Genomic DNA, 22,419 nt, shown 5'->3' on the forward strand with positions numbered 1-22,419 from the left:
CTACAGGTTCGACACTGTCCGTATAGGTGATGGCCTCAACCTCCAATGCCATCCTTGCTCTTTCTCAGGGCCCACTGCCTCCTCCTCATTCTGTAACTGATGCCGCCTGCCCAGTACCCAGCTCTGGATGCCAGTTACCAATGCTGTCCCTGATCCGTCTCAGGGCCCACCGCCTCCTCCTGCTGCTGCCACCTGTCACTTGTAACTTATAACAGAGCTGTGTAGCTGGCTAATTTTTTGACTGAAAGACCCCCCTCAGAGACCTCTGCTTGTACTCTGAAGCCTGTGTATGGCTTGTAACGGAGCGGTGAAACCTGGTGGCTAATTTTTGGATCAGAGGAACCCCCTCATGTCCCTCTCTGCCTCTACTCGGAGACCGTATAAAATCCGGCATTTTCCCTTGACCGCTCCATAAAATGGCCTTGCCAGCAACAGAAAAAAGACTTCCTTATTTTTTTTTTACTTGTACAGTGTTGTGCAGAGCTGGGGGAGTCTTGACATGTCTTTTTAAATGTATTTATAGGCTGTAGAAGCTCTACACCGTCCCGAAAAACAACTCAAATTTTTCCCACATTGACTTTATTGGAGTTTGAATTTGACGGTCGATCACCCGAATAATTCTGCATTATTCGACTGAATATTATTATTATTAAACAGGATTTATATAGCGCCAACATATTACGCAGCGCTGTACATTAAATAGGGGACTGAATAGCAATCGAATAGTGAGCTATTCGACCAACACTAGTAATTACACACGACCACTTGGGCAAATACATTTTACACAATTTTTTATTTTCTTTTTTCAATAGAGGACTCAGCACAGCTAAAGAATGGGGGAGGGACAGCCTGTGTCCTGATCTTCCTATCCGTGCTGTTTCCTCGCAGGCTCTTAACAGCAGCTGGAATCCTCTGAAGGGATGACAGCTGAGAAGGGTTGTCTGTTCAGAGGATTAGAGCTGCTGATACAAACTGGGCAGAGGAGGCACAACAGCTGGGAGGCCCGCCCACCAAAAGAGGGCTGGGGAGAACTATGAATTATATGTCTCCAAAAAAGGGATATTAGGGGAGGAAATAAAGGACTGTTTAATTCTGGTATAGCAGGGAAAACACATAAGATGACAGCAGTACAAAACACATTTGTGTACTACAGTATATTTGTACATTGCAACATATCTATATTGCTGTCACCAAGAGTGCACTACTGTCATATGTGTATTGTACCCTCATATGTGTATTGCTGTCATCCATTGTGCAGTGCGGTCTTCATAGGAAGAAAGTAGTACACAAATATCAGTACACATGTGATGACATTAATACAGTATACATTAGTATCACAGCAGTACTTATATGATGACCACAGTGCATACATGATGGCAGCAGTACAAAACACAAAGGATGTACTGCTGTAATCATGTGATGAAATTAATACACACATGATGACAGCATTACATACAAAATATAACAACAGCAGTACACACATTAAAACAGTAATACTCATGTGAAGACAGCAGTGCACATATGATGATAGCAGTACCCACAAGGGAAGCAACAAATCCTATGGGGTGTCTGGATTTTGTGATGGGGAACTGTATACTGTATTGTGTCATCATGAGATTACAGCAGTACACACATGTTGACAACAATTCATATATGAAGACAGCAATATGCACAGGATGACAGCAGCACATACATGATGACAGCAGTACACATATGACAACAATACACATAATGACAATAATACACACATGAAGATGACAGTAATACACGCATGATGACAGTAATACGTATATGATGACAGCAGTATACATATGATGACAGCAGTACACATATGATGAGCTGCATTGGGAATGATCGGGGTAGGATTATTGAAGGGGCACATAAAAGTACATTCATCTGATCCATACATATGTACACATGACAGACATACATATATGATGACAGTAATACACGCATGATGACAGTAATATGCATATGATTAAAATACTATACATATGATGACAATAATACACAAATGATGACAGCAGTACACATATGATAACAATAGTATACCTTTGATGACAGCAGTACACAATCAGCATTGGATGTAGATGACCTGCCATGGGAAAGATCAGGAGTAGGATTATTGAAGGGCACATAAAATTACATTTTTCTGATCCAGACATGTCATGTACACATGACATACATACACATATGATGACAATAATACACATATGATGACAGCAGTGCTCAGATTCCCTTTCTCCATCTCTAGGCAGCCGCGGCCATATGCCGGCAGCGCATCCCCCGGGTAGGAGGAGATGATGTCTGACGTGTAACACTGGAAGGCTTACTGCTTCCTGCCGGAATGTCTCTGCCCTCCCCCAGCATCTAGGAAACCAGCGGAAGTCATAATGTCGAGTCTGCACAAGAGCAAGTAAGACTGAGGCCACCGGGGATGATGTGTAGGGCAATCAGGGGGACACCAGGACTGGTGTATGGGGCAGGCAGGGCTTCAGCGTTCGGTGATCTCCTTGTGAACGTCGCTGCTAGAGCTGGAAGTGTCTGATTGTCAGTGTATACCCATCCCTGTTATCGCATACCAGTGCTGGAGGCTGATCACATGTCATGTATGGATAAGATGATTGTATTTGTATGTGCCCCTTATTTAACCCCATTCCTGATAATTCCCATGGCAGATCATCTACATCTAATGCGGATTACAACATGACGGGCGTCACGTTGAATGGCCGAGCGGTAATTACAAATATTTATCCAGCGGTCATGTCTGGGTGGCTGCGGAGTGATTCTAAATGTTACTTTCCGACCCCCCAAAATTTTGAATTGTGATGTTCTGAAACATGCAAAGTTGTGCCTAATCAGATGCTTTTTTGTATAATTTGTACATTAGTGGTCACTGCAAAGTTAGCTAAAAATAGCTTTGATGTCATGCTACTGGCCAGATGGCATCAGTCAAGACACTATGGGCTCACCATCAGATGGGTGGTTAATCAGCTAAAGTTTAGGAAATCCCCAGCATCCTCTGGAGGAACCTTAGGTCTCAAAGGAATTATGGTTTGGAATGCCTGCGCTTTTTGGTGTTTAATGTGTCACTTGTGCCAAAACAGAGAGCTACAACAATGGATGGAAATGCTAAAAAACACTATGCACACTTACCCCTGAACTCCAGGCAGATATAACATGTAGCCCTGTTATGGGGGGGGGTGTCATGTAAATGACCCTCACAAACCAGGCTATGGCGCTAACCTGTAGATAACAGAGAGGATCCTGGGCCTTCGCTATGTGGAAGAGTGAGGATACTAATAACGGTTGGCAGTGCCTCCACCCAGGACAGGGTCTCTGTTAGCAGAGAGGCTCCCTTCCTGGGACATTAACCAGAAATAATAACTGTAATATAAAACATCACCTGAGGAACCACTACACCCAGCATACAACCTTTGCAGCTAAATGAACACACAGGTTGGAGTATTTGTAAGCTTTATACCGCAAAACAGTAATAACAATATTGACAATCCATAAACATCAATGAGTACACATATCAAGCACACATCAGAGTCCTGAGGAGAATTGTGCACAGATATACCTGGTGTATGTGTGTATGCTGTAATCCTGGATTGCAGGGATGCAGCAAAGTCTCTGGAGTTCAGGAACAATCTATCTGCACTACCACTTAGACCCTAGCAATCACACTAATCTGCCAATGCAACCAGACCTCTGCTACCTATGGGCCATCAGATGCCTATAACCTATGCTAGATGTAACTAGACAGAGAGTGCAGATCAGCAAAGATAACTGAAAGGGCAGAGCAAAAATATATTTGAGTATGTAGCTGATACACTGACAGTAGAGATTTCGCAAAGTGATCTCTGATAACAGATATCACATATACCCCATTAATACAGAGGGGAATGATATAGTACTGCACTACACACAGACACAGCAGTCAGTGTGTTCTGGAAGGGATGCAAGCACCTACACTGGCTGAGCACATGTTATCATCCCTGTCCCTGTACTTCCTGCATTTCCTAAGTGATCTCTGATGGGGTTTCTAAGGCCACTATAAGGGGCAGGAGACACTTTACCTACTTTATTTGCAATTTACAAAGTTACAACTCAGCAAGCAGATAGAAAAAGGCAGTCCCCTACAAACAGATAACACAGATCATGCCGCTGTGTATTCAAAAATACATCTTGAATTCTATTTTACAAATACAAGCATTGTTAGTGCCTACATTTGAGTCTTTTGCAGAACCTTTGCAACAGTGCTCAGACTGGTGGCTTTACAAGGGCACAAGTTCCCAATTAGTTGGAGATGGCGTCATTAGTCTTCTGGTTCATCTACCCCTGTCCAGATCTTGGCGTAAATTTTACTTATAAATGTATTTTGAAATCAATTAAAACTACTGTTTAAGTATGTTTTTTAATAATGTATGTACATGTGGGTAGCCATATTTGCTTAATAAGTATGACTACTTAACTTGATGCCTTGCAGTTTGTTGTGAGCAATGTTGGCACCCCATTTAAATTTTTGGACTGCTTTAACACATTACATTAAACACAAGTTTAAAGAGGCTCTCAAAGAGATATTGTTTTTACATTTTTACAAAATTTCTGTTTCATAATTTTGTAGTAAACCTTGAGGTTTGTGGAGAAGTCAGTAGAGGGGGCTCTTGGTGATGTACTGTCAGCAGCTGCTAAGGGGAGATATATTGGGTGATATTTATGTTGAGATGAGTCCTAGACTTGCATTGAGAGAACAAGCAAAAAATTATGTTGTTAAATGCAGGAAGCAAAGACTACAAATATTAACAGCAAATATGGCTGCACCCAATATACCTATTTCAATTTATACACAGGAACAAGGTTTTTTAAAACAACACACATGGTTATTATTTCATTCTACATATATATTGAAGAAATAATACTAATATTTAATTTTATTAAGATTTATATTAAAGAAGGGATTCCAAAAGGTTCTCTTATAAACACCAAAACATGATTTAGTCTTTATTGTAGGAAATGTGGGTATTCTTGTACATCTCAGCTGGGCTTGTAGCACAATGACAAATAATGTAATTTATCTGACTATATTGTGTATTTGTTGGCACTCAGGTGTTTTATATCTATATAAAATGTATTTAAGGGGAAACAGAATAACGTACCTGATCGGATATTATGAAATAGGAATATTTTACTGTGTACAGATGTGAATGTGTACTGATCAAATGACATTTTTGTCTTGTTTGCAGAATTGCAGAGTTCCAGAGCGTTCTCAGTGAACCGCACATCAAGCTGCCTGTGTTGAGAGAACTTTGCTTTAACGGTAAAGGCATCTTGTCCTGCCTGGATTCATAGACTGCTGGACTTTGTCTTGTTCTTTAAGTCTTTGTTTTTTTTCCAGAGTGCTGGTAAACTCTCTGTGTTTTCACATTTACTTAAGTTAGATTTACGTAGGGGATAAATAACTGTTTAAAAAACTTGATGGATAAAATATGCAAATACCTTAAGGTGGTCAAGGACAGAATGGTAAATGGAGAGCACTGCATGATCAATGAGATTGTCTCCTGATGGCCTATTGGCCAGTTTTTCCCCCTAAACACAAGCGATATAGTCATACAAGCTTTCTTATGTCAAAGAGGGGAAACCAAAACCACATAGTATTGTTGAAAACAGTATAGATCTGGTATGGCTTTATGCTGGTTGACCCACAAATAATACCTTTAGCATTGCTTTGTAGTATTTAATAAAAGGCCCAAACACATAGTTTTGTATAGAGCGTGGAATGGGTAAAACCCCTGTTAATTTTTTTCTTTGTCTTATGTTAGGCAGATTTACTTTTATTTCCTGTCACAGGCACAGCATGGAAAGTGAGAAAAAAATCCCCTCTTAGAGCATTATCTCCCAGAGAAATGCCCCCATTGGAAGATGTTCCTTTCATGTTCTCCTGATGGCAACTCACAATATGTGACTGATTTTGAAAATTTGTCATTGTCAATTCAGTTGATTTTGCAATCAGAAGCTGAGTAAGTCAAAATTGCTTGAAAAATCCCATGAATATAGCCATGCCTAAGACACTTCTGGGAGCAATCACTGGTTGTAGAATTTCTAGCATGGAGATGTGTTATTTTCTTAGCTTTACTTTTTTTGGAAATAATTGACATTTCCTCTTTGGCAGGAATACCTTTTGAAGGCGGCATTCGATGTCTCTGTTGGAAGGTCTGTACCTTTTGTAAATAATGATAATATCTCAGTCCAGGACATTCACAATATATCACTACTGAAAGTATTCTAAATCTTTTTTTTAACTGCAGATCCTGCTGAACTATCTCCCCACAGAACGCTTATTATGGGAGTCTGTGCTGCAGAAACAAAGGTGAGAGAACAGTCTTGGTTTATAGGAACAATAGCTTTTAGTGCTGCTAACTTGCCATTGGACCAAAAAATGCCCTATGATTCCCTGGGGAATTTCTTAGTCCTGTTTCAAGCGGACCTAAACTTAGAAATAAAAACTCAGGAGCTAGTACCAATTGACAAAAATACACATGTATTGTCTTTGATAAAAACAAAGCCTTTACTCCTCGTGACTTCTCTGCACTGTACAGTGTATGTGCCGTGTAGTGTAGAACTCAGCAGTGCCCACAGAGCCAGCTGCTGAGCAGAATGTAACTCCTGCGCATGTGCAGGAGTTACATTATCAGTCGCCATCCAATAGTTGAAGAGGATCACCCACCTTCACAGAAGTCTGCCATGGAGCTGGTGGCAAAGATGGTGCCTTCCTCAGATGCAACGATGACAGATCCAAGACTTGCTGATTTTGGCAGAAGCTTTCCACCCACTAACAAATTTAGTTCTGCTTAAAGTCACTTGTCCACCCAGAACAAGAAGTGAGGGAAAAATACTACATTTATGTTTTTATGAATGAATGATTCTCATAAAACAACAGCATTTTGGCTGATTACACAGCTCAAGGAAAAAAAATGTATTTAATATATTTAGTGTATTTTAGGTCTGCTGAATCCAGAAATGACATCAGTTACGATTTTTCCAATAACGAATATTAACACAGCATATTATAATCAATGTTTATTTACACCTATGTTTTGCATTTTATATATTAAATGTAGCATTATTTTCATGAAACTTTCGATTGCCTTCTTTTTATTCATAATTTCTTTTTTTTTTACAGAAATGTTCTTCAAGAAGAAATTGTTTAAATTACCCTAATGTATTTTGCTACATTTGTGGTGAATATTCTCAGCAAACACAGAGAAGAAACATTACAGAATTTGTGAAACAAGCATATCTTGCATATTTTGGTATTAAACTGGGGGACCAAGAGAAGTATTGGGCAAAACTTGGTATGCAAAACTTGTGTATAGTGTCTTCAGTTTTCCACTGACGTAAAGTTTGAAGTTTGGTGTACCTATGGTATAACGAGAGCCCAAAAATCATCAAAATGATTGTTATTTTTGTGGTATGAATGTAAAAAGTTTTAATTGTTACAAGAAAAACAAGTGGGAGTAAGTACCATGATTTAGAATCAGCAAGACGACCTGTGCCGCATGGTGCTGATGTTCCCATTACCATGGTGCTGGTGTTCAGTACATTCCCTGATTTTCCTGTATCTGACATGGAGGATATACAGGGTTTGGAGTGTATTCCAGGAGTTAGCAGTGGAAGTGAACATGAAGGAAGTGTTATCAAACCAGCAGTTCTCCCAGGAAGAGCTCAACGATTTAATATGTAACCTAAGTCTGTCTAAACAAGCATCTGAACTTTTACCTATGCCTAAACCTTAAACAAAACTTACCTTGCTTTGTGGACGTCCCCCGTTATTCTGCTGGTCCCTGCAGGTTCTGGGGACACTTCCTTCCTCTTCGATCTTCAGCCGGCGAACACAGAGATGATCTCCGGGTTTTCCCAGTGGCGTCGGTGCATGTGTCGGTCAGACTTTGAAGGCAAAATCCATTTCCAAAGGTTCAACATGCAAAAGAATCCAGTTTACTTTTCTAGATATTGTAGTGATAATGGGTACCAAAGTAAACCTTTAACTTTTATTGAGGAATATAATAGCACTCTGGTTGTTGGACCATCTGACTTTTGGAGGATGGTTGGCGGTTGGCTACACTTTTCAATAAACGCCTACCTACCATAGCTAGTCCTAACAGTAAACACATACCTAGTGCTAGATCTTTGTAGGGACAAGATTGTAGGCACTTACCCCAAAAATTAACACAGCATGTTCTGATGCATTTCCACTTTTTGCAGCAATGCAGCATAATAAATATAGGGTCAATGAATGTCTCAAAGGTTATGGATCCCTGTATCCTTATCATGCTTCCTAATTTCGCAATTGTTTCTAGACTTTCATGTATAAACATTGTCTATTTTTGCAGGGAAACCTACGCACACTTCTTGAAGGAGATGATTATCCAACCTGGAATTCCCAAGGCCAACCATGGCTTGTCCAGGGAAGATGTCACTTTGGAAGACCATGTAAGTGCAGGTTGTTTGTGCATGGTAGGATTGATACACATTGAGTGTCAGCACTGTGAATACTGAAATGGTTAAATAGGGACCACTGCTTGACCTCTTCATTATCTCTATATATATTTGTCTATGTGAGTGATTATTATTATTATTATTATTATTATTAATAAACAGGATTTATATAGCGCTCTGGACAAACCTAAAATCCTTACAATGTATATAGAATGAAGGCATTGAGGATGGACATCTTGCTCACTCAAGTGACTAAAATTATGATTACATGACATCTTATTAACATTTTTTTTTTTTTTTTTTGAAACTGAGTTTTTATTGAACATTTTTCAAATACAGAGGTAAGAGAAAAAAAAAGAGCACTAAAAAAAACAAAGCATTTATAGGAAACATAACATAAACACAGCATACAGGATGATAGGTACATCAGATAATGTTACATAAATCTCTTGTATAGATAACAGTAATAGGGCGGCAGTGCAGTACCGTTTTTTAAGCACAATCCGTGGTAAAGATGCACGAACAATAAAAAAGAAAAAGATTAGAAGGTCGTAAACATAATAATAAGGTAGATGGGGGGAGGGGAAAGGAGTGGGGAAGACAAACAAGGGTAAGTGGGGAGCTCACAGATACACAGAAACAGTGAAATAATAAACCTGTAGACTGGTGTATTAGGCGTCCCAGAGTTCCCACACCTGTTCAAATTTTGCAACCCTGTTCCGAAGGAGAGCAGTAAGGTACTCCATCAGGCGTATTTCCTAGATGCGAATATACAAATCCTCTAAAGAGGGAGGCAGTCTGGATTTCCACTTGGTGGAAATTAAAGTGCGGGCTGCTACCAGAGTATGTGTGATAAACTTAGAGGGGGGTTTAGGGAGACCCCTAAGGGGCAATCCCAGAAGGTGGTGGAGCAGGTCAAGGGGAAATCTTTGTTGAGTCACCTCCCCAATTAGCTCATTGACTCTCTCCCAGTAGCCCTGGACAATGGGACAAAACCAAAAAATATGTTCAAGATTCCCATGGTGTAACCCACAGCGCCAACAGGCAGGATCCACAGCTGGAAACAATCGGTGCAACACATCCGGCGTGTGATACCATCGGAACAAAATCTTGTAAAGATAAAGTGTACATATTGAGCTTTTGTTTGCTGCCTCCCATAGAGTGGACTACGTATCCCTCTCCAAGGTATAGCCCAAAATATCCATGTATGCAAATTTGCCAGACACCTCCCTTGCTGACTCATGAAGAAGGCGATAAATAGAGAAAATAAGGCCCTTGGAGTACGGACCTCCAAAACAAATTCTCTTAAAGGGAGTTATTTCAGTAAAACTTTTCCTGCAGTTCCGGGAACAAAAGCAGTCTTTTTTCCACTGGGTGTAATATATTTCGGAGATGGAAAAGCTCTCTTTCTCTCCAGGGCTGCCACATATTTCTAGCTAAACTGTCAGGTATCAAAGGGGTTTGTATAATGGATGTAAGCACAGAGCCACGAGAGGAGAGACCATATTTAGATTTGTATGTTCTCCATATATTCCTCATAAAAGCTATCGGGGACAACAAATCCCTCTTGGGTATTAACCAGGAGAAGCTCCAAAGCATCACATTGGGATGGAGTGGGGAAACCCAACCTTCCTCCAACTTCCGACATATACTGGGGGAGACTAGCATAGGCCAGGAAGGCAAGTGATGAAGGTGTGTCGCCACATAGTACTTAACCAGGTCTGGAGCCCCCAGACTTCCAAGTTCCTTAGGCGTGCAAACCACCGATTTAAAGAATCTGTGACGTTCACGAGCCCAGATAAAGTTCAAAAAGCCAGCCTGCAACTTTCTCAGGGTCAGGAAAGGAATCGAACCTGGAGGGTTTCAAACAAATATAGGAGCTTGGGTAAAAGCATCATCTTCACTGACACAATTCGCCCCAAGAGCAACAATGAGTGTCCCTTCCATTTGTTCAAGTATTTATATAGTTCCTGGAACAATGGGGGGAAGTTATGACTGTACAGTTGAATATATATAGCTGTGATCTGAGTGCCCAAGTAATTTAAGGAGTGCTCCTGCCACATAAAAGGATAGCTATTTTGTAACGCTGAGAGTTGCGCAGGCGGTACCTTATGAACATCTTTCATTGATAAAAAGCCTAATTAACTTTTGTCTTTTTCAGCCTCTCAATCCCAACCCAGACAGTCAGTGGAACATATACTTCAAAGATAATGAGGTGCTCCTACAGATAGATAAGGATGTCAGGTAAATGAAATGGCGGCTCTTTGGTCCACATATTTTCCTTTTTATCAAGCAGAAGATATTTCTTTCTTATTATCAAACAAATCAAACAGTCTTCCCTCTCAGGGGTGGTGTCATTAACACAAGTGTCCTTTACACCAAAAGAATAGCCCACCTAGCAATAAATTGTTCTGGCTTGTTTCCAAAACCAACACTTCTCCCTTCAGGCAGGACCCAGAGTAACTGACTCACACATTCACAGCTACTGCTGCTTAGCCCCAGGTGTGCTAAATTGGTATTAGGGCCTCCAGATGTGGGATCTGGTATTGGGAATCTGCCCCATCCTGCTTGGGCAGATTCCCAGTAAAACCAGCCCTAGAACAGACATTTTAAACATACTGCAGGGAAACATGGAGGTTCTCTGCAAACAAATTGCTGCTGGTAGCAATGTGTGAGAAACCGTGCTCTCACATTTTGTTCATCAACACTTGGCCTAGTAATATAAGTGACCTCTTTGTCCCTGTGTTAAAAAAATTATATAATCTCTTTTGGTTGGCTGGCAGTGAGCACGGAGGAGAAATCACATACCTGAACTTTACTCAATGAACCTGCCATGAGCACATCTTAGTTCACAGCTGTCACACGACAGCCTGATTTGCATTTGAAAACAAATCAACTGCAGAAAGTACTAAATCTGTTAAAGATAAGGGCATTGGGGTATAACAAAACTGATCGCTAATAAAGTGAAGCAATGCATTAAAAGTTAAGATAAAAAAAGAATAAAAAATAAAAGGTAGCAAAAGTAGAGAACAAAAAATTTCACCTTCGTTAATTACAAATCTGATGCCTTTCACATATTTACCAATCGTGTTAGGTACTGGAATGTTCCTTAACAAGCCAACCTTACTATGGTATGGTTTTTATGATAATACTGTACCCAGCACTTTGATTTTTAAGGGTGGGCCTGTGTGTGTGTTTTTTAATCCTGTTAATGTTTCAAAATCGTGATATAGGTTTGCCAATCGTATACTATTTGTACAAAACTAGACTTTCCCTTTTGGTACATCTCAGTCTCTCTACCTATTGGCTAGTATTTACATGATGTTGATCCCTCTGTCATGTGATAGTACCAAAACATATCAATTGGCTGTTAGCACTGTCATATGGAAGGAGGTTATTGGTTCTTTTTGCTCACAGGGGTGGGGAGTGCTGCCAGGTCTTGGCAAGTATTGATGGGTCAGGGGGTCACCTTATACAGACACTATGGCTTAAAGTATGTATTGCTTGCATCTGTTCTAATTACCACTCTCACAAAAATCATATCTTAAACTTTTTTTGTAGTGTCCATCTGTCCACAAAATGATCCTATGTTTTTGTAATCACACAGGAGACTATGTCCTGACTTCTCATTTTTCCTGAACCCCACGGAATACCCCTGCCAGCTTATCATGGATCCAGAGAATGAGTATGAGACCCTGAGGAAACGTGTGGAACAGACCACGCTGAAGTCTCAAACTGTGGCAAGGAACAGGAGTGGCCTTACTAACGTAAGAATGTGTTCAGACCAGTATACCAAAAAGCTGGGTTACTAAACTCATATTGTAATATTTATCATCAGTATGTGAAAGTTTTCACAAGAGAATCTTTGCTTCACTATATCATCTCCGTGTCAGTAAATATGATTTACATTCCTGCTTGATGACATGTATGACATTTAGTTTACTAAATCCCTGTGTATATTAACTAATGGGCATGTATTTGTTGTAGCTTGGTGCTGATGATCACCTGTGTCAACTGCACATCATTGTTGACCTGTGGAAAATGCCTACAAAATATTATTTTAGTTAAAAACAGGAACAGTGTTGTCAGGAAGTGCACATAATAAAATATTTTAAAAAGTTACATTATTGTGGTAAATCTTGAGTGTTTGACAATGGGTTTTACAGCCACTTCAATTCAACCTGACTGCAGGTTCTCCTTGTCAGATCTAATTTGCCTTTCATTCCAGAGTGTCAAGGGATGACTGTTCCGTGTCTGCTGTTGGGCATCACCCTCTTGAATGTAATATCAGTTGCCATCCCTTCCCTCTTTCCACTGATTCTAGCCATCTGCTTCTTCATTGTCTGGAGAGATTATTATCCTCTTGAGCGGCTGTGCTGTTGATAAAGTGGCCAGGAGGGAACCAGGAGGAGGAGAGAAGAATGACACAAATTAAAATTGCCCATTTTCTATTGTCATATTATATCTCTTCATTCAGCCCACATTACCCAGCTTGGAATAGTAGTTGATCATTGTATTTTCTGAGAGCTCGGACAGCTGGTTGAGAGCAGGTACTGTATGTGCCACTTTTCCTATTTATTGTATTTGGAAACAATTGGAGTGCTAGTTGGGAGCAGTTTCTATAATTACAGAACATTTCAGTTTGCAAAATGTAGGAAATTACATTGGATTAAGCCTATGATGTACAACTAACACATGTACTAGCTCAGTATGATAAGGTAAAATGAAGAATGGAATTTTATGGGCTTACATGGAAAAGGAATTCTAATTACTTTTTCTCCCATGTTCTATGCAGGTGAGTTCTCCTATGAAGCTATCAGCTTCCCATTTACTGAGCGACTTGGAGCCTTTGCCTAGTGGTTGTGAGGCCCATTGGGAGGTGGTAGAACGCATACTTTTCATTTATGCTAAGCTGAATCCTGGCATTGCTTATGTGCAAGGAATGAATGAGATAGTCGGTCCAATCTATTACACATTCGCCACCAACCCGAACAGTGCATGGAAAGGTGAGTTCAAACATGTCCTTCTATCACATTTTTGTTTGATAGACACACAGTTTTGTTATTGCTATTTTGATTCTAAACAAATAGTTACCATGATATCAACTGCACTTTATTTTATGTTTAAATTATCTACAGATAATCAAATGTGATTTCATTTTTAATGATGGCAGTATAAATATGTAATTATGGTTCAGCATCAGCCTTTTACTGTTCCTGTACAGTTAGGCACTGACTGTGATAGAGAAAAGCAACACAAGAAGCAGTTTTGCTGTAGTGCCAGTAATATGCTGATAGGAAGAGATAACGGTGTGACACTCTACACAGAGTCTACTGCTTCAGTACAACTGCTTCTACTGCTAAAGTCTATTGCTTTTCCTTCACAGTCCAGTCAGACATAAAAATCCTCTCACAGATAAAACCTCTTCTTTTAATTGTGTATTTACCTGGCATTTAGCTTTCAAAGAAAGAAATACTTACAATATATAAAGGTTAACCTGGTTGATACAAATATTACGATCTTTAAATTTCCATTATTCCACATATACACGCATGACACAAGACAGAAAGAGCAACCAAATCCCAAAACCAAAATCCCTTCTATTTGGTATTGGGCAATAGGTTACCCTTGTCAAAATTAAAATTTAGAATGTTTAACCTTTTTTATGCTCACTCTTGGCTAGTGAAAACAAGTGGCTTAAGTGGAGTTAGAAAACACAGGAGTTGTGTTTTTTAATATTGTGTATTGGTGTTGTGTTGTAAGGACATTTGACTGTTGGGCGATTGTTTTTTCCTGTGTTTTACCCTAATTCTTGTTTTCCTCTTTCTGACCTTTAAATAAGAGAGAGTGGTCAAGGTTTCCCAGGTGATATAAGTTCAGGAAAACTTACCTTGAGCTTGCTGACTTTTGGCTAAAGAAAAAGATGGCTTGAATAAGTGGAGTTAGAAAACACAGGAGTTGTATTTTTTGATATTGTGTATTTGGGAGTTGTGTTGTGATGACATTTGACTGTTGGGTGACTGTTTTTTCTTGTGGTTTTCCCTAAATCCTTTTCTCTTTTTCTGTCAGTTAGCTTTTTTTCCTCTTTCTAACTTCTAAATAAGGGGGAGTGGTCAAGGTTTTACAGGTGATAAAAGTTTATTTACCCTGGGGACCTGGTCATGCAATGGCAGCTTGAGCAAGCACATTACCAGAGCGCTCCGCTGTTAATGGCTATTTAGCTCTTAATGGCTGTTTACCTCTTTTTTTGCCTATGTCTCACCGCAGGAAAACCTAAAGGTCAACAACAGCCTCCCCTAGAGCTAATGATGTCTAAATGAGTTACTGCATCTGCGGGGATCTGACCATGCCACTTCATCAACAGAGAACCCAGCAGATCTTCCTGATCAGCGGTGCAGCCCAGACCCTTTCTTGCTTACTCCTATGTTACTATTGGCAGGCCATAATTTGCCTACTCCCATCTAGGGATGACTTTAAAGTGGAAGTAAACTGAAAAATGCCCAAAACAAAAAAAAAAAAAACTTACCTTTAATCCAGCAGCGCAGCTGATCAGTCTTCCATCGGGTCCCGCGTCGTCCCAGTATCCACCTCCGAGCTGGGCGCCACCATCTTTGCCTCCTTTTCCGGGTCCTTTTTCCTTTGTCACCTGATCCAGGTGCAAGATCGGGGGACGTAGGTTAGAAAAAAACTTGCCAATCTCAGGAGGTTTTGCGCTCGCATTCTCGATCGCCTAGGAGATGGAGAATTGTGAGGAGGTGCTGCACCCTTTTTTTTTTAAACAAAAGGGTGTTGCACCTAAAAAAATGTGGTACACACTCGGGTTGCACCATTAGAATCCTGCTCTTCCACAACTGAGGCCCGTCTAACTGCTCTAGAATCTACCACATCCACCATGCAGTGACAACTTATCTCACTCTACCTGCGTGCTGAAGATAATGAAAACAGAAACCACAGAAATAAAGAATTTGAGTCTTTGAGGAATAGTCTGCTTGTTTTTGATTAGGCGCAAATCCCAATATTACCTGATTTCTCTAGCCACACCTTAAGAATGTGCCGGACTTTGCGACCATTACTAGACATTATACGCATGGCACAAGCAACATAAAAATGGGGATACCCCTTCCACTTACTGGTGACAAAAAATATCATCACCTTCGCAACTACCAGCTGTTTGAACTGTTGCAATTTGCCCCTATGCAGATCCCAGACTGGTTGGCTATCCTGATGGATGTGGTAAATTACTCATCCAGACAAGCAAGATCTCAGAACAGTAATCGCCCCCAGCCCATTAATCAGGACAGAACCAATGCTATGTCTCCTGCAAGACGGAAGGAGGCTTGACACTGGTCGTCGGTCCCCAACTATCACAGCCCTACCCAGGACTGCTAACCTGCCGTTGTCATTTAGGAGGTTCAGATCTCTCTCAGGTAGTTTGGAAAGCATGTACTGTCCAGAGAACTTGCTAATCGACTACCTCAACACTCCAGTCTAGTAGGATGCTACAGCAAAACCAAAGGCTGTCTGTGTGTCAGCTATATCCTCGTTACAAATTGTGGAATGTGACCTGTAATAGGCAACTTGTTTTTGGGAGGTTCTACTTCAATTGTTATGCAGGTTATATTTTGATTGATTTACAAGCCACGTAGATTTCATGTTTTAATGGCTGGATCCTAGTCCGCATATGATCATGTGTTGATTGTTATCATTAAAATTAAAGATTCGTTTTTTCCTTCATTAATACTATGCTTGACAAGTGTATCGCTGTTTGAAAACTAATAACTGTATGTTTTTGACTAATTGACTACCTTAACACTCACTTTAGTAGAATACTACAACGATACCAAGAGCTGTCCCTATGACAGGTGTATCCTCGTTATAATTTGTGGAATGTTATTTGAAACAGGTAACTGGCTTTTGGGAGGTCTTGCGGCCTGTGTTCAGAGTTCCACGAGCCTGCAGCCTTTGTCATAAAATCAATAATATGAAGCCATATATGTTAACCACAGTAATAAATACACACGTACAATAGTATAATACATTTTAGCACGGATTCAGAAAGACTGAAGTTGTCAAACAAATTTACATGTAGACAATAGAGTAGCAGTTGTTATTGTGTAATAAGACTTTGCAATAGCATTTGACACAGTACCCCACAGACCAGGTAATATGCAAGTGAGAGTCAATAGGTTTAGAAAAGCAAATCTGTAAATGGATAGAGAACTGGCTTAAAGACCACATCCAGAGAGTAGTGATTAATGATTCATACACTGAGTGGTCTAAGGTTATTAGTAGAGTAGCCCAGGGTTCAGTGTTGAGACCTTTACTGTATAACATCTTTAAAAATGATATAGAGTTTGGGATTAAAAGTACCAAAAGTACCTGTTTTTGCAGATGTCACTGTCACAATTACCTCTTCCTGGCTAAAACACAGGCATCTCTCTCCTGCGCATGTGGGCAGTTCTGACTCTGGGCATGCCAAGGCTACCAAGCTTTTTTGTCCAATCCGCCAGCCAATCAGAGAATAGCCACTTAATCATCCCTGGCTATTTAGCTAGCTCAGACACAGTACTTAGTGTTCATGCAACGTGTCTCCACTAGGGCCCAGCCCCTGCTTCTGAGCTAGTTCCTGTACACCTGTTGCTTGATTGAGTGTTTCCTCTGTCCAGCTCCTGTGTTACCCCCTTGTTGCCCAGTCTGTTGTTTCCAGCCTATTCTCTTGTGCTGTTCTAGTGTTCCACCCTGTGGATATCCATGTGTCACCTGTGCCTCCTGTTGCATCCAGTGTATCTTCTGTTCCCTGAGTCTGCAGTGGCCCCTGTGTCACTGGGTTTTTTTTCCTGGATCCTTGGTATTTGACCGCTGGCTTGTGACCTCACCTCTCTTACTTGCTGCCTGCCACGACCCCGGCTTTCTTTTACGATTTTTCTGCTTAGTGATTTGGTACCGTGTATCTTTCTGCCCACCCTGGTGTGCCCAAGGACTGCAGCTTTGCGGTAACCAGCAGTACATCCTCAACACTAGAGACTCTGTAGAGGACCTGGTTGGCATTTAGACTCTGCACCTTGGCCCTTCTTAGGGCTCACACCACATTCGTACAAGTTGTAGCGCCCCTAGTGGCTCTGTCTCCCCTAGCATGATGAACCATGTCCATACCCTCCCAGGCCTCAGCACAATGATTCTCTGGGTATCCCAAGTCCTGCCGTGGCTTCATCAACCTGTGTAACATCCACTTTGAGCTTTTTTAGCCACAAATTTTCCCCACTGAGCGGGGAAAACGTAGCAGGGTTCTCCCCAGGCCCTTTTAGCTGGCTGCACCACCCGGCACTTTTCAGCACCCACCCGGCTGTTTTTGGGTGGTTACTAAATAGTTTGATCACAATACAGGGGCTGACACCCACCTACAATTTCTTCCCACCCGGCTTAAAAAAATTTCTGGGTTGAGCACTGCGTAGCTTAATCTCCCTGCTTTCTGGAGATGCCTTGGCGTGGGCGTTCCCACTCTGGGACAGGAAGGATCTGATCACCTGTAGTATTGAAGCCTTCCTCAGCTTCTTTAGGAGGGTTTCTGATGAACCAGCCGTGCCTCCACAGCAGCCAAGTGCGCTCCTGCTTCTCCGCCAAGGGTCGCTCACTGTGGGACACTATTCTGTTAAAGTTCGTACTCTGGCAGCTGAGCTCTTCTGGAAAAATCCTCCACGCTACCTTCTAGCAGGGCCTTTCTGACTGCATCAAAGATGAGTTGGCTGGCCGATCCAGATCGATATTCATTTCCAGGAATGTTTCCAGGAGAGTTCTCGCCCACGATAGGTCTTCTCGCCAGAAACAGCCGGGACTGGAGCCTTCCTGGAGCCTCCAGTCCCGGCTGTTTCTGCTGAGGAAGAACCAATGCAATTGGGCCGTCCAAGTCTGTCTTCTGAAGAAAGGTCCCGGCGCTTCTCTACAGGCCTCTGCATCTATTGCCGACAAAAAGGACATTTTATTGAACTTTGTCCACAGAAGCTGGGAAACTGCAGCACCTAGTATGTTCTCAGGGGGCATGCTAGCTCACCCATCTCTCCCCACCACTCAGTGTCTGTCCATAACCATTCAACTTTACCACAATCAATCCACACTTTCCCTTAAGCCTTCATCGATTCTGGGGCAGCAGGTAATTAAATTACTGCTCACCTTGTCAAGGATTTTGCCTGGCCTATAGAGCTTTTGCCTCAACCCCTGCGTATCTTTGCGGTGAATGGACCCATTCTGTCCTGAGGACTAATTCGCTTCCAAACTCTGCCCATGCAAATGTCAGTAGGGGTGCTTCATCCTGAGACCTTAACCTTCCTTGTAAATGGACTTCCAAGATGTGTTATCCAAATGCAAAACTAAGCAACTTCCTCCCCCTCCTATGACTGTGCCATTGACCTCAAAACAAACTCCACACCTCCCAGAGGTAAGGTATACCCCCTCAGTCTCCCTGAGGCCAAGGCCATGAGTGAATACTATAAGGAAAATCTGCAAAGGGAATTTATAAGCAAGTCCTCTTCCCCGCTGGAGCAGGGTTCTTGTTCATTCAAAAAAAGATGGTTCTCTCCATCCGTTTTGACTAGCGTGGTCTGAATTCCATCATAATTCAGAACGGCTACCTGGTGCTTCTTATCCCTGAGCTCTTTGACCTTTGTCAGTGGGGCCAAGGTCTTCACCAAATTGGACCTCTGAGGTGCCTACAACCTAATCCAGGTGAAGGACTGGGACGAATGGAAGACAGAATTTACCACCAGAGATCGGCAATATGAATATCTCGTGATGCCCTTCAGTCTCTGTAATTCCCCAACTGTCTTTCAGTAATTTGTCAATGATGTTTTTGGTGACCTGTTTTAATCTTCTCTCCTGACTGTCCACCCATTGACATGTCCGCTTGGTTTTACAATGACTCAGAGACAATCAACTCTATGCTAAGGCAACAAATGCTTGTTTGAATGCCACACAGGTGCCCTTCTTGGGCTACATTGTTTCCAAGGAGGGTCTCTCCATGGATCCCGAATAGGTTACGGCCATCTCCAACTGGCCACTACGCTGCGGCCTTAAGGCTACCCATCATTTCCTGGGGTTCACCAATTATCACCGGAAATTCATCAAAAATTACTCCACGCTGGTAGCTCCCATCACTGCACTGACCTGGAAGGATGCTAACCCCAAGAATTGGCCCTCTGAAGGCTACTGAGGCCTTTCATGTCTTAAAGCAAGCCTTTTTTTCTGGCCCAGCTCTGGTTGGGTCAGTTGTTTCAAAACCCTTCTCTATTGAGGTTGATGCCTCCTTTGTTGTAGTGGGAGCTATTCTCTACCAGACCCCCACCGGAGCTCCATGTCAATGTGCGTTTTTTCAAGGACATTCTCCCCAGCCAAAAGAAAATGCTCCATCGGAGACAGAAAACTCTTCGCCATCAAGCTTTTAGAGGGTTCTCCTCACAAGGTCACTAGCTGCACAGACTACAAAAACCTCCAATACTTAGTCTGTTCATTGCCTCAACCCCTGTCAAGCTTGTTGGTCTTTGTTCCTCTCTTGATTTGATTTTGTAATCACCTTTAAAACTGTTTCTGCTAATTCCCGAGGTGATGCACTCTTCCACTCCTTCGATCCACAGGATTCCGAGACCACTGCAGAGACATAATTTATCATCCCAACAGCCCGAATCCTTGCCTTGACCTCAGGTTCAGGAATATGCTATTCCTCCAGGTAAAATCTTGGTGCCTCCTTAACTCCGCAACAAAATATTACGTTGGGCACATGACGTTAAACCTTTTGGTCACCTGGGTGTTCACAGAATTTACATTTTTCTCTCCTGTTTCTACTGGTGGCCCAACCTCCGTAAGGATGTAACAAACTATGTCCAGGTATGTGCTGTCTGTGCTCACACCTAGTCTTCTACCTGTGCCCCAGCAGGGCCACTTCTTCCTCTTCCCTTTCCCTAGAAGCCTTGGTGTCACCTGTCGATGGATTTTTTTTACAGATCCTCCTTCTGATGGCTGTAAGGTCATTTGGGTGGTCATTGATTGTTTTCTTCAAAATGGCCAATTATATACCCCTTCCTGCTTTACCGTCAGCAGCTGCTTTGGTGCCAATTTTCATTCATGAAATTTTTAGGCTTCACTATATGCCCATGCATAAACTATCTGATCGTGGGGTGCAATTTACCTCTCACTTTTGGAAAGGTTTTTGCAAATCTCTGGACATCTCTGCAGATGTCTCCTCAGCCTATCACCCCCAGACTAATGGGCAGACAGAAAAAGTTAATCAGGCCCTGAAGCAATATCTTTGAGCCCTTGTTTCTGCCCACCAAGATGACTGGTTAGCCCACAATAACCATGTTAGCACCAGCACCAAAGAATCCCTGTTCTACAGTCTACAGCAAACATCCTTGCCTTCTGTCTCCTATACCTTGCTCTGACGAATTACCTGCACTCAGTGCCCTGCAGAAAGACTTTTTAACCGCATCTGGTCTTCTACTTGTGAGCATCTGAAACACGCAGCTCTCAGGCACAAGAAGTTTGCTGATCAGCATTGCCGTAAAGCGCCTATTCTCCAACCTGGGGACAAAATCTGGCTTTCCACAAGGATTATTCGTTGCAAGATGCCTTCTTTGAAGTTTGTTCCACATTTCATTGGACCTTATGTCATTTCTGCTAAAGTAAACCCAGTCTGTTATAGGCTACGCCTTCCCCCATATCTCAAGCTATCCAGTGCTTTCCATGTGTCTCTAAAGCCGTTCGTCCGGAATTGCTTGTCTCCTCCCTCTCCGGGGGCTACTCATAGTTACATAGTAGGTTAGGTTGAAAAAAGACCATCAAGTTTAACCACTAGGGAAAACGCTATAAGACATGGTTGGTCCAGAGGAAGGAAAAAAAAAACAATTTGCTTCAACGGGAAGAAATTCCTTCCTGATTCCATGAGGCAATCAGATGTTCCCTGGATCAACAGTCCCTGTTATCTTTACTTTATATGATAATACCCAGTTATATTTTGTGCTTCTAGAAAAGCATCCAGCCTTTTTTTAAAGCAATCTGTAGTAGTTGCTGAAACTACTTCCGGGAGCCGATTCCACATTTTCACAGACCTTACAGTGAAGAATCCCTTCCTTATCCGGAGCCTAAACTTCTTTTCCTCCAGACGCAGAGTGCCTTTTTGTTCTTTGTAATGATCTCAAAGTAACTAATAGGGAAGAGAGTTTTCTATATGGACTGTTTATATATTTATACAGGGTGATAATATCCCCCCTTAAACGCCTCTTCTCAAGGGAGAATAGGTTCAGTTCAGCTAATCTCTCCTCATAGCAGAGCTCCTCCATTCCTTTTATAATTTAGTTGCCCTTCTTTGCACTCTCTCCAATTCCACAATGTCCTTTTTGTGCATTGGTGCCCAAAACTGGACTGCATATTCCAGATGTGGTCTGACCAATGCTTTGTATAAGGGCAGGATTATGTCTCCCTCTCTGCAGTCATTTTCTTTTTTATTAAAAGAAAGAACTTTACTAGTTTAGATATTGCAGCTTTGCATTGCATGCTGTTGATAGGTTTTTGATCTACCATCTACCAAATCTACCAAAAGGATCCCTAGATCCTTTTACATTTCCGACTCCCCCAAATTAATACCCCCTAGACAGTATGAAGCAAGCATGTTGTTAGCCCCCAAGTGCATAACTACATTTATCTATATTAAATGCCATTACATCCAGGTCTGCTTGTAGATTATAGAGATCCTGTATGGAATTAATTCTTTTACATAGTTTGGTGTCATCTGCAAACACAGAAATGGTACTTTTTAATCCCAAACCTTTTATCTTTTATACCCTGTTTCCCCGATTATAAGGCACTCTCTTATATTTTTTGAAATGCCAAAATATGCCCTGGGTCTTATTTTCAGGGGATGTCTTATTTTTC

The 22,419-nt window shown here is 41.6% G+C and overlaps 1 protein-coding gene across 2 annotated transcripts in view; it reads left to right on the forward strand.

Moving 5' to 3' along the window:
• The first annotated feature begins 2,334 nt into the window (after window positions 1–2,334).
• Window positions 2,335–22,419, forward strand: part of TBC1D13 (TBC1 domain family member 13) — a 41,941-nt gene continuing 21,856 nt past the window's right edge. The window contains exons 1-8 of one of the 2 annotated variants that reach the window (XM_072431327.1): window positions 2,335–2,416; window positions 5,250–5,323; window positions 6,176–6,216; window positions 6,312–6,373; window positions 8,397–8,496; window positions 10,664–10,746; window positions 12,110–12,269; window positions 13,298–13,508. In XM_072431327.1, coding sequence (XP_072287428.1) covers window positions 2,394–2,416; window positions 5,250–5,323; window positions 6,176–6,216; window positions 6,312–6,373; window positions 8,397–8,496; window positions 10,664–10,746; window positions 12,110–12,269; window positions 13,298–13,508 — 754 coding nt within the window. In that variant the 5' untranslated portion in view covers window positions 2,335–2,393. Of the gene's footprint in view, window positions 2,417–2,494; window positions 2,737–5,249; window positions 5,324–6,175; window positions 6,217–6,311; window positions 6,374–8,396; window positions 8,497–10,663; window positions 10,747–12,109; window positions 12,270–13,297; window positions 13,509–22,419 lie in introns of those variants that run through there. The other variant, XM_072431328.1, reaches the window with a different exon arrangement.

The sequence above is a fragment of the Pyxicephalus adspersus genome, chromosome Z, assembly GCF_032062135.1.
Source record: "Pyxicephalus adspersus chromosome Z, UCB_Pads_2.0, whole genome shotgun sequence".
Classification (NCBI taxonomy): Eukaryota; Metazoa; Chordata; class Amphibia; order Anura; family Pyxicephalidae; genus Pyxicephalus; species Pyxicephalus adspersus.